The 13,371-nt window shown below is 37.0% G+C and overlaps 1 protein-coding gene across 3 annotated transcripts in view; it reads right to left on the bottom strand.

The window, feature by feature from the left end:
- Nucleotides 1–13,371, bottom strand: part of ARMC1 (armadillo repeat containing 1) — a 33,396-nt gene that overhangs the window by 3,302 nt on the left and 16,723 nt on the right. For all 3 annotated transcript variants that reach the window (XM_047727363.1, XM_047727364.1, XM_047727365.1), the window contains exons 4-6: nt 8,153–8,342; nt 279–395; nt 119–193 (exon numbers count right to left, since the gene is read on the bottom strand). In XM_047727363.1, coding sequence (XP_047583319.1) covers nt 119–193; nt 279–395; nt 8,153–8,342 — 382 coding nt within the window. The remainder of the gene's footprint in view (nt 1–118; nt 194–278; nt 396–8,152; nt 8,343–13,371) is intronic.

Below are 13,371 nucleotides of genomic sequence, written 5' to 3'. Positions count from 1 at the left end.
TCTGACCCAATCACACTCCTGTATATTTGGCAACTACAGCCTGAAAATACTAACAATCTGCTAGCCATAAAGAATAATTAGGAGTCAGTTAGGTATAAAGAAAACTAAAAGTATTTACCTCTTCGCCACTTTCACTTTTCACAACTTGCTGAGCCTTCATAACCTTGGTCGATGCTATTGCTGACGCCAAAGCCTAGGCCAGGATTAAAAGGAACAATTTTGAACAATGATTTGTTTACTTATAACCTCAAGGATATTCAGCCATTTAAAATACTAACCTCAGCTTTCAAATCTGAACGGATCCGCACCACACATCTTTGAACAGCCATTTGAAAAGTAAAGCTAATAACACCTTTAATTTTTAACAAAGCCTCTTCACAGAGATTTCTCCGAGACTGAAAAGGTAAAAAACAAAAACAAAATATTATTAAAATTGGCAAAATATTTTAAAAATTTGGCAAAATAATAAAGAGAAACAAATCAACTCAAACCACACAGAATTAGTCATCATGGGGGGCCATAGAGGAGTGAGGACGGGTAGCAAAAATCCCTATTTCAGTTCTACGGACTCATTCTTGAGGGCATACTGGGGTGGTGTTCAGTCAAGTTTATTAAATTTTATAAGATCAACAGACTAATAATTCCCGCTGGATTTTTTTTTTCAAACTTCATTACCAATACTTAGTTTTAATAATTTTTATCAGAAATAAGTTAGCCAGGGGCGCCTGGGTGGCTCAGTGGGTTAACCCTCTGCCTTCAGCTCAGGTCATGATCTCGGGGTCCTGGGATCAAGCCCCACATCGGGCTCTCTGCTCAGTGGGGGGCCTACTCCCCCCCTCCCCTGCCTGCCTCTCTACTTGTGATCTCTCTCTCCGTCAAATAAATTAAAAAAAAAAAAAAAAGAGGTTAGCCAATATTAATTTAAACCTTAATGCAAAATAATAATACAGAGGGGCGCCTGGGTGGCTCAGTGGGTTAAGCCGCTGCCTTCGGCTCGGGTCATGATCTCAGGGTCCTGGGATCGAGTCCCGCATCGGGTTCTCTGCTCGGCAGAGATCCTGCTTCCCTCTCTCTCTCTCTGCCTGCCTCTCCATCTACTTGTGATCTCTCTCTGTCAAATAAATAAATAAAATCTTTAAAAAAATAATAATAATAATAATACAGAAATAATACAGACTACATATTACTAAAATAATAATACAGAATAATATATATAAAAACTGCTGAAAAGCAGAGGTTCTTCTAGCTTAAGGGTGAGCATACTATAGTCTACCAACTGTTTTTTCTGGAACACAGCTGCAGGCATTTGACATTAGTCTGAGGCTAATGTCATACTATAGCAGAGTTAACAGATTTAAGAAAGACCATATGCCCTGCAAAACCTAAAATATTTACTATCTGGCCCTTTAAAGAAAAGGTTTGCTGACCTGTGCTCTAACTTAAAAGTCTCTGAGGATAATTCTGATAGACTGATGTTAGAATTAGTGTTCAGTGTATGACTCACTACTTTTTAAAGCACTTGGTATTTATAAATATCACCACCTCCTTCATTTATTGCATTCTCAATGGTTACCACTGCATTCTCAAGGGCTAATACCCTCTCTTAAGTTGTCATTTTCCACTGACAACACAATAAAACATACCCCTTTCAATGTTTGATTCCTAGTAATACACTACTTAGACCACTGGTTATTCTATCTGTCTCATCTTGTTACCAAGGTCCAGTGCCTAAAACTAAGTGATTTTTTTTCAACTTCATCTCTCAGCAGACTATTCCCATCACTTCAACCATTATGACCATGGAGAACACAGGTGTGTATCTCCAAGAGGACTTTATTTTCATTTGCTATCAGACATATCCACTTGGGTATCAAGTCTCAAACATGGAATCCAAAGCAAAAATGGATTGAAAAGTAACTACAGGGGTGCCTGGGTGGCTCAGTCTGTTAAGTATCAGGCTCTTAAAAGTCAATCTATAATTACAAAATCAATCTATAAAAATAGACTCAAAAAAACACAGATGATTAAATTAGTAAGGAGATTAAAATTATTCCAACCATCTTCTGTAAGTTCAAATAGATAAAGTATAAATAAACATGTTAAGGAGATATTAAAAAAACCCAAATCAAACTTCTAGAAATAAAATAAGGGGCGCCTGGCTGCAAAGCATGTAACTCCTGATTTTAGGGTCATGAGTTCAAGCCCCACGTTGGGCATGGAACCTACTTAAAATAAAAAAAATAAAATAAATAATAAAATAAAAGTGTCAATGGTAACGAAAAAAAAAAACACAGTGAATGAGATTAACAGGAAGTTAAACACTTGCAAAGGAAAAATTTAGCAAATATCAACAGAAACTAAAATGATGGGGCGCCTGGGTGGCTCAGTGGGTTAAGCCGCTGCCTTCGGCTCAGGTCATGATCCCAGGTCCTGGGTTCGAGCCCCGCATCGGGCTCTCTGCTCAGCAGGGAGCCTGCTTCCTCCTCTCTCTCTGCCTGCCTCTCTGCCTGCTTGTGATTTCTCTCTGTCAAATAAATAAATAAAATATTAAAAAAATAAAATAAAATAAAATAAAATGAAAGGAGAGGGGAAGAACTGAAGAAAAAAGAAAAAAAATGAGTAGAATATCAGCAAGCTGTGAGACTTCACATGGCTGAATATGTATAATAGGAATCTCTGAAAGACCAAGGGAAAGGGGGACAGAAACAATATTTGAAGAAATAATAGAAAAAAATTGTCCAAATTTGCTGTATATGATAAACCCAGAGATCCAAGAAGCTGAATAAACATGAAGAAAATTATACCAAGGAACATTATAAACAAACAGATCAAAAGCAGTGATGAAAGAGAAACTCTTAGAAGTAGGCAGAGTGAGAAAAATAAGATGTATTACATAGAGAAGAACACAAATAAGAAAACTAGAATCCAGAATAGAAACAATGCAAGGAAGACGACAGTGGAGCAATGTCTTAAAGTGTGGTGTTCAAAAAAAAGGAAAGAAAAAAGAAAAAGAAAAAAAAAAATTCTGTCACTTAGACTTTCACACCCACTGAAAATAATCTTTCCAAAAAAAAAAAGGACTCCTGCAGACATACAAAGGAGTTAGAGACTTCAATATCTGACTTTCAAAAATGAACAGACTAGGTAGACAGAAAATGAGCAAGGAAAATAAGACTTAAACAACAGCATAAAGCAACAGAATTCAACAGATTTCAACACTTATGATACTCCAAACAACAGTGTATAGATTCTCAGGGACATGTGGAACATTCTCCAGGATAGACCATAGACCCTGGTAGGCCATGAAAGAAGCCTGTATATACTGAAAAGGACTGAAATCATCCAATGTTGTCAAATCACATGAAATGAAATTAGAAATTAATAACAGAAGGAAATTTGGAAAATTCAGAAATATATGGAAATAAAACAAACTCCTAAATAAGAACCAATGTGTCAAAGGAATCACAAGAAAAATAAGAAAATACTTTGAGAGAAATAAAATGAAAACACCACATACCAAATCTGATGCATACAGAGAAAGCAGTGGTTAAACAAAAATTTATAAGCCATAATAACTACATTAAAACAGAAGAAAATCTCAAGTCAGGAACCTTAATTTCTAATTTAAGAAAGCCCAGAGAAAGCAGAGGATAGGAAATAATAAAGATTATGGTAGGGAAAAAATAGAAAAAAAAATTAAAACTAAAAAGTTGGTTCTTTGAAAAGATCAACAAAACTGATAATTCTTTGGGGGGGCACCTGGGTGGCTCAGTGGGTTAAGCCTCTGCCTTCGGCTCAGGTCATGATCCCAGGGTCCTGGGATTAGCCCCACATCGGGCTCTCTGCTCCGTAGGGAGCCTGCTTCCTCCACTCTCTCTGCCTGCGCTCTGCCTATCTGTGATCTCTCTATCAAATAAATAAATAAATCCTTAAAAAAAAAAAAAAACAAACCAAAAAACTGAGAATCCTTTTAGCTAAACTAAGAAAAACAGAAAAGGAAGACTCAAATTACTAAAATCAGGAATAAAAGGACATTAAGGCAAATCTGACTAAAACAGAGGTGCCTGGGTGGCTCAGTGGGTTAAGCCTCTGCTTTTGGCTCACGTCATGATCTCAGGGTTCTGGGATCGAGCCCTGCAGCAGGCTCTCTGCTCAGCAGTGAGACTGCTTCCCCACCATCTCTCTCTGTCTGCCTCTCTGCCTACTTGTGATCTCTGTCTGTCAAATAAATAAATAAAATCTTTAAAAAAATAATCTGACTGAAACAAAAGGATTATAAGCAAATACTATCAACAATACATTATGCCAACACCTTAGATAATCTCAATGAAATGGACAAATTCCTAGAAAAATAAAATTATCAAAACTGACTCCAGGAAGGAAAAATAGACCTATAATAAGTAAGGAGATTAAATTAAAACCAGAAAATATCACACAAAGAAAGCTCTGGACCAAACAGTTTCACTGGTTAACTCTATCAAATGTTTATGGAATAATCAACACCAATCTTTCACAAACTCATCCAGACACTTTGCAGTTCATTTTATGTAGTCAGTTATTACCCTGATACCAAAACCAGAAAAGATACCACATGAAAGAAAACTGTAAATAAAACTATAAAATACCTTGTAGGAATACACACATAAAATACCTCAACAAAATCCCAGCAAGCTGAATCCAGCAGCATATTAAAAAGATTATATAGCATGACCGACTGGGATTTATCCTAGGAGTGAAAGGTTGATTCAGAATATGAAAATCACCAGGACGCCTGGGTGGCTCAGTCTGTTAAGTGTCTGCCTTCGGCTCAGGTCATGATCCCAGAACCCTGGGATCGAGTGCCGCATGGAGCCTGCTTCTCCCTCTGCCTGCCGCTCCCCCTGCTTGTGCTCTCTCTCTGACAAATAAATAAAATCTTAAAAAAAAAAATGAAAACCACCAGTGTAATACATGATACTAGAATTCATCTCAAGAATGAAAAGACAAATAAACACTTTAAAAATAGACAATAGGCATTTCTCCAAAAGAGAAAATATGTGACAAATTAAAGATACATACAATAAACACTACATCAACCACTGAAAAATGGCCAATAAGCGCATGTAAAGATACTCAACATCATTAATCACTAGGAAATCCATATCAAAGCCACGACAAAATAGAAACAAAAAAACACAAAAAAACAGCAGCAAAAAAAAGCCCACAATAAGATACTACTACACACACATCCACTAGGGCCGCTACTAAACAACAAAAGAAATATATGCCGACAAGAAAGAGATGGAGAAAGTGACCCCTCATATGTTGCTGATGAGAATGTAAAATGGCGCAGACTCTGTAGAAAACACTCTGGAAGTTGGTCAAAAGCTAAACAAGGTTAATGTATCATCCTAGCAACTCTACCCCAGGAACAATTGCAAAAGAAATGAGGACATAAATCCACACTAAATTTATACACCAATGTTCGCAGCAGAATTATTAATAATAGCCAAAAAGTGGAAACAGCCCAAATATCCATCAACTGAAGAATGAATAAACAAAATATAGTACATCCATACAATGGAATATTACAAAGAGGAAAGATGGACAATACATGCTACAATAGGGATGAACCCTGGAAACATTATGCTGAAGTGAAAACCAGGCATGAAAGGTCACACAGCCTATGATTCCATTTAAATGAAATGTCCAGAGAAGGCAAATCCATAAACACAGAAAGTAAATTAGGGATTATCAGGGGATGGGGGTAGTGACTGCTAATGGGTACGAGGCTTCCTTTTGGAGTAATGAAATGTTCTGGAGTTAGACTATGGTGATGGCTGCACAAACCCGTAAATATACCAGAAGCACGGAATTGAACACTTCAAAATGGTGTATTTATAGTATGTCAATTCTATTTCAATTAAAAAAAAAAAAAAAAAAAAAAAAAACCATGGGATGCCTGGGTGGCTCAGTTGGTTAAGCGGCTGCCTTCGGCTCAGGTCATGATCCCAGCATCCTGGGATCGAGTCCCGCATCAGGCTCCTTGCTCTGCAGGGAGCCTGCTTCTCTCTCTGCCACTCTGTCTGCCTGTGCTCACTCTCTCTCTCTCTCTGACAAATAAATAAATAAAATCTTTAAAAAAAAAAAGTCTTTAAAAAAAATTAATTAAAAAAAAACCTGAAAGAATTCATTGCCAGCAGACCTGTCCCACTGTAAAAAATGTTAACAGAAGGAAAATGAAATCAGATGAAAATCCAGAATCTACACAAAAGAATTAAGAGCCCTGGAAATGGCAAAAATGTAGGTGGACAGAAAATACTTTTTATTTTAAAACATCTTAAAAGAGACTGATTTTTTGAAATCATAGAGACAGAAAGTGAAATAGTGGTTGCCAGGGGCTGGGGGGAAGGATGAAAGGGGAGTTACTGTGTAATGAGTATGGAGCTTTAGGTTTTACAAGATAAAAAAACTGTACATTCATAAGCAGTATAGCGGTGAAGGTTACACAACACTAGGAATGTATTTAATACCACTGACATTAAATAACAATGTTTTCTTTCTCTTATTTCTGGTATTGATAATTTGTGACTTCTCTTTTATTCTTGATCTATTTGGCTACAAGTTAATCAATTTTATTGATTATGTCAAAGAATCAGGTTTTGATTTCATTGTTCTTTCTCTATTGCTTTTCATTGCACTGATTTGTTTTGTTTCTTCTGCTTTGGACTTAATTTCTTCTTTTTCTAGTTTCTTAAGGTAGAAGCTTAAGTCACTGAGAACTTTTCTTTCTTGTAAATAAATATTTAGGCATTTGGTGCTATTGAATTACCTTCTAATTATTTGTTTTACCAGCATCCCACAAATTTTGATATTACATTTTCATTTTTGTTCAGTTTAAAATGCTTTATAATCTCTTGATTTCTTCATTGACTCGTGGATTATTTCAGAAATCTATTATTTAGTCTCCAAAATATTTGGTTGGTTTCCAAATAACTTCATTTCTGATTTCTAATTTGTTTTTCCTTGTGCTAAGAGAACATACTTTGCATAAATCTTTTAAATTTATTAATACTTGTTTTGATGGCCCACAATAAGGTCTACCTTGGTAAATATTCCACGTGTATGTGGAAACAATGAATATTATCTTGTTGCTGGACAGTGTGTTCCCATGGATACAGATTCAGTTGGCTGTTAGTGCTATTTGAGTACATAAATATTTAAAATTGTTATGTCCTCTGATTAACCGACACCTTTAAGACAAAATGCCCCCGTGGGACTTATTCTTCAAGACTGCTGGCAAATGTCACTCAAGAAACTATTTACAGTAGTCCCTCTTCTCTGTCTTATACATGGGAGATCCATTCTAAGACCCCCCAGGGGATGCCCAAAACTGCAGAAAGTACCAAAACCTATACAGACTATGTTTTCTTCCTATACATACATATGGTAAGTTTATTTATAAATTAGGCTCAGTAAGAGATTAATAATAATGATTACCAAAATAAAATATAACAATACATTATAGTAAGTTACATGAATGTGATCTTTCTCTCTAAATATCTTTTTTTTTTGGGCACCTGGGTGGCTCAGTGGGTTAAGTCTCTGCCTTCGGCTCAGGTCATGATCTCAGGGTCCTGGGATAAAGTCCCGAATCGGGCTTTCTGCTCAGCGGAGAGCCTGCTTCCTCCTCTCTCTCTCTCTGCCTGCCTCTCTGCCTACTTGTGATTTCTCTCTGTCAAATAAATAAAAATAAAAAATCTTTAAAAAAAAAAATCTTATTTTTAAGACTTTATTTACTTATTTGACAGATAGAGATCACAAGTAGGCAGAGAGGCATAGTGAGGGGTGGGGAGGAAGCAGGCTCCCCACCCAGCAGAGCCGGATGCAAGGTTCTATCCCAGGACCCTGTGATCATGACCGGAGCCGGAAAGCAGAGGCTTTAACCCACTGAGCCACCCAGGCGCCCTTCTCTCTAAATACCTTATCGTACTATACTTACCCCTCCTCTTGTGATGATGTGAGGTAATAAAATGCCTACATGATGAGTTAAGTAAATGAGACAGGCACTGTGATATAGCCTTAGGTTACTACTGACCTCCTGATACGTCAGAAGGTGGATCCACCGCTTTCCCACCCCATCTTATAAACCAAGTGTTTATAAAAGTCTTACCGTATCATCAAGACCATCTATGTGCAAAACCACTGTTTTGGCACGTTTGTTTGTAGTTCCCAGAAAAAACTGAGCTTTCCTTCTACGTGAATTCATTTCATTGAAACTATCACCATCTGCCATATTGGAAGACTGAAGAATGTCATAAATTTCAGAAGCCAGCAGTTTTGTTTCTCCTGGAGTCGTAGTCCTTGAAAAGAAACACACACAAATTAATCTGTCTTGTCACTTCTATTGATTCTGTAATTTTATCCCTTGACTTTGCAGAGCCTTGTTTTCTTCATTCTGATGCTTTGTTCAACTGAAAGGAAATTCCAGTGACTCCTAGAATACCCAACAACATAGAAAAAGCACCTAGCTGCTCAAAAGGTCTTCTAATTTCATGTCATTTTTTTAAAGATTTTATGTATTACATACAGAGAGAGCATGTGCACATGTGCATGGGGTGGTGGGGGTGAGGAGGAACAGAGGAGAGGGAGGGGTTTTAAAGAATCTCCAGCAGACTCCTGGCTGAGTGTTGAGCCCAACACAGGGCTCAATCCAAGAACCTGAGCTGAAACCAAGAATGTGACGCTTAATGGACTGAGACACCCAGGTGCCCCAGGGTCTTCTAATTTCATTTTAAATCTGTGGTTCACTGAGATTCCAAACTTATCATTATAACCGTGCAACAGCATATTTAATCAAAATCATTAATTCAACAATCAACTAAAAGAATCAAGATATAACCCATCCCTGAATTCATACTAACGTAATTTGAAAGTACCCTTTCCTTCAAGAAGGTATAAAACATAAAAATCCAAAGGGAGAAAACAAATCAGGAGAGGATCATTCATGTTAAGAGTTACTTCAATAGGGTGCCTGGGTGGCTCAGTGGGTTAAGCCGCTGCCTTTGGCTCAGGTCATGATCTCAGGGTCCTGGGATCAAGTCCCGCATCGGGCTCTCTGTTCAGCAGGGAGCCTGCTTCCCTCTCACTCTCTCTACCTGCCTCTCTGCCTACTTGTGATCTCTCTCTGTCAAATAAATAAATAAAATCTTAAAAAAAAAAAAAGTTACTTCAATAAAGAGATTTTGTAATAAATTCAAACTGATTGCTTCTTAATTTACATTTTTTACATATCTTTAACAAAGTGTGTGTGTGAGCCGGATGCAAGGTTCTATCCCAGGACCCTGTGATCATGATATATATATCATATATATATATATATATGATATATATATATATATTTATCTCAGGAAACCACAACTAAAACAAAAGTTTTCATTCTTGAACTTTTAAATCCTACCATAGCTCCTCACATAAACATCTATTGCCATTCTGTCCAAAGACTTTCTGCATTGATAGAAATGTTTTACAGCTGCACTGTCCACTCACCACATATGGCTCCTGAGCAACCACAACTAAAAAAATGATTTTATTTACTTTGAATTAATAAATCACCATATGTGGAAAGTGTCCAAACTGGACAGTACAGACTAATGCTTTTTAGTTAGTTAAATTGAATAAACAGTAAATACACATAAGTATAAAAAATAACCCTCATTTCACTTATAGATAAGCTCAATTAAGTTCAAACCTTATACATTTGAGGCCTTTAAATCTACTCCCGTTCAGCTCTACCAACATCAGCACCTTTTGTCTTTTTTTGAATAGCTTTTATAAATGCCTTTTCCTCAACCAAAAGAGCTTTACCCAGACCATTTGCTTTCAAACTTACTCCTCCCTTGAAGGCTCAACCTCAAGTACCATCTTCCTTGTGAAACTTCCTCACCCCAATAGTCTATTCCTCCCTCTACATTTAAAGTACTATGCTGGGGCACCTGGGTGGCTCAGTCAGTTAAGCATCCCGCTCTTGGTTTTGGCCCAGGTTATGATTTCAGGGTTGTGAGAACAAACCCCATGTTGGGTTCTGTGCACAGCGTGGAGTCTGCTCTAGATTCTCTCTCCCTCCCCATCACACTCTCTCTCTAAAATAAATAAATAGGGGTGCCTAGGTGGCTCAGTGGGTTAAAGCCTCTGCCTTCGGCTCAGGTCATGATCCCAGGGTCCTGGGATCCAGCCCCACACTGGGCTCTCTGCTCAGGGGGGAGTCTGCTTCCACCTCTCTCTCTCTGCCTGCCTCTCTGCCTACCCGTGATCTCTGTCAAATAAATAAATAAAATCTTTTAAAAAAATAAATAAAATAGGGACGCCTGGATGGCTCAGTGGGTTAGAGCCTCTGCCTTCAGCTTAGGTCATGATCCCAGGGTTGGGCTCTCTGACCAGCAGGGAGCCTGCTTCCCTTCCTCTGCTTGCTTCTCTACCTACTTGTGATCTCTGTCAAATAAATAAATAAAATCTTAATAAATAAATAAAATCTTTTAAAATATAGTAAAATACTTGTACTTATATTACTGATCTTAATTTTCTTTTTTTTTTTTTCTCTTCAAGAATGGGGATGTATTCTCTCCACAGGGCCTCACTAAACTTTTTACAATCCATTTGTTTACTGAATGAGCAGGACCACCTCAATTTCCAATATTCAAACTATAAATCTATAAAGAACTTCAGGTCCAATGGCACTAATCTGGCAATTTCTGGGCACTCAATTTACTATAGCCACTGCTTTTCTGGGCTACTGTTGACCACAGACATCAATTACTTTGAATGACTTTGGCTGTGTATTGCAAGAAGCTATCAAAAAGACTATTTTGAGGGGGAGATATCTCAGCACTTTTCTGGTAGCTGTTTTACAGTACTGAAAAGGTCACTGTAGTTCTGAGATATTTTAAATACCAGCCAACCACAAGCTGTAAAGAGTATGAGGACTGTAGTTAGAGATACTCATGAATTTAGGAAGGAAAAAAAACAATGTCTTTGCTACCCCTTTTCCACCACCAATACTCTTTTCAAGTGTTTGGACCAAATAAAAAAACAATCATCATAACACATAAAAGACTCAACTAATGAGCTTCATATAAAAAATTTTTAAATGCATACATTATATATTAAATGAACCAGTAGAGACAAAAAATACTAAACCACTGTAACATTAAATGATTATCTTCCTGTTCTGCAGAATAAGCACTGTGTAGTTCTAAACCACACAGGGTTACTTACTAATGCCTTTGAGAATCTGGTGTAAAATTTGAGAATATTTCACAAAAAATGCAAATACAAAAATTTTTCACATCAATTTCAATGAATTTATGTACCTACCCATGTCATCTATCTTATATCAACCCTGAAGAACACAGATGGGTTTAACATTTTTTTTCAACTGATCTAGAACTGGACAGGGTAGAAAAGGAGAAAAGCAATGTAGCAATTCATCCAATGTTTGATAAAATTCAATGAAGTGGAAACTGCTTTTAAGAATATAATTGGTACTGAAATTGGAAGGGGAGGTGAACCATGAGAGACTATGGACTCTGAAAAACGATCTGAGAATTTTGAAGGGGTGGGGGGTGGGAGGTTGGGGGCACCAGGTGGTGGGTATTGTAGAGGGCACAGATTGCATGGAGCACTGGGTGTGGTGCAAAAATAATGAATACTGTTATGCTGAAAAATAAAAAAAAAATTTAAAAAAAAAAAAAGAATATAATTGGTACTATTTGAAAAAAACTAACTGTGATAAGAATACACAAAAATATCCATACTCCTTGATTCTGTAATTCTTCTACTAGAACTTGTTTAAAAAAAAAATCTACAAAATAAAAGTAAACCAAAATATAAAAACAGCCTTTTATATAGTTAGGCAAAGAAATTTCAGAACAGTAGCATTGCCCAACATTAACTTTCAGAGATGATGGAAATGTAGTCAATTAGTTACATGACTACTGAATACTGAGAATATGGCTGGTACAAGTGAAAAACTGGTTTTTAAATTTAATTAATTTAAATTTAAACTGCTCCATGTGGCTAATGACTACCATACTGGACAGAAGTTTCAGAAAAAAGGGAAGACTGCCTCTGCTGTCAGTTTCCTTAAGCTAACCCTCCTTTTCCTGGTTAGTTATTGCTACCGTATGTCTGACATACCATTCCTCTAACTTTTCTGAGATTTGCAAAAGAAACTAGCTCTACAAGAAAACTATGCAAATGATTATTTTCTCAATTCTCTGAAGGATAGTATAGAGCTAGAGCCATTCCAGATTCACAGGAGAGAAGATAGTCTATTATATCTATTGGATTCCTTAGGACTTTGGGGTGTAATTCTCTCATAAACCTGTATCAGTGGTTTTCATATTAACAGCAACAGAAGGGAAAAAATTCCATTTATTCATAAAAACAATTTGCCAAGATGATACATGTGCATTTACAATTGTCTGTGCTGCTATAGGGGCTATCTGCACTAACTTTCAACTAGAAAATTAAAGATTTACCAAAAAACCCAAAAAATAAAACAAAACAAAACAAAAAAACTAAACAAAACAATCCAAAAAACAAAAAAAGAATTTTAAGGATTTACAACAAACTATAACTATGTAACTATAGAGTCACAGAGGGTACAACTGCTTAGATAAAGCAATTACGGATGACAGATTAGAAAAATAGTTCTATGAAATAAATACTCCCACCACCACCTTTAACTTCAGTATTTCATAATTCCAAAATTTCATCATTTTCACACTGGAATAAATTCCTTTCTGGAAGATTTTCCATTTCCATCTACTTAAAAACTGAAAGATTTTATTTTATTTTTTTTAAAGATTTTATTTATTTATTTGACAGAGAGATCACAAGCAGGCAGAGAGGCAGGCAGAGAGAGGAGGAAGCAGGCTCCCTGCTGAGCGAGCCCGATGCGGGGCTCGATCCCAGGACTCTGAGATCATGACCTGAGCCGAAGGCAGCGGCTTAACCCACTGAGCCACCCAGGCGCCCCAAAAACTGAAAGATTTTAAAAGGAGAACATAATCAAATGACTGTGATATTCTCACTGTTAAGTATGGTCTTCAGGTGTACTGCAAAGGACTAATTTTATTGTTATCCTTCTTTAGAAACAAGTAAGGGATCAATTACAGACCCAGATCCCTCCTTTTTAATTTTTTTTTATTAACCTATAATGTATTGTTTGCCCCAAGGGTACAGGCCTGTGAATCATCAGGCTTACACATTTCACAGCACTCACCATAGTACATACCCTCCCCAATGTCCATCACCCAGCCACCCCATTCCTCCCTCCCCCACTGCCCAGCAACCCTCAGTTTGTTTCCTGAGATTAAGAGTCTCTTATGG

Source organism: Lutra lutra, chromosome 4 (genome assembly GCF_902655055.1).
Source record: "Lutra lutra chromosome 4, mLutLut1.2, whole genome shotgun sequence".
In the NCBI taxonomy this organism is placed as follows: domain Eukaryota; kingdom Metazoa; phylum Chordata; class Mammalia; order Carnivora; family Mustelidae; genus Lutra; species Lutra lutra.
This window is presented reverse-complemented; position numbering and strand designations above follow the sequence as displayed.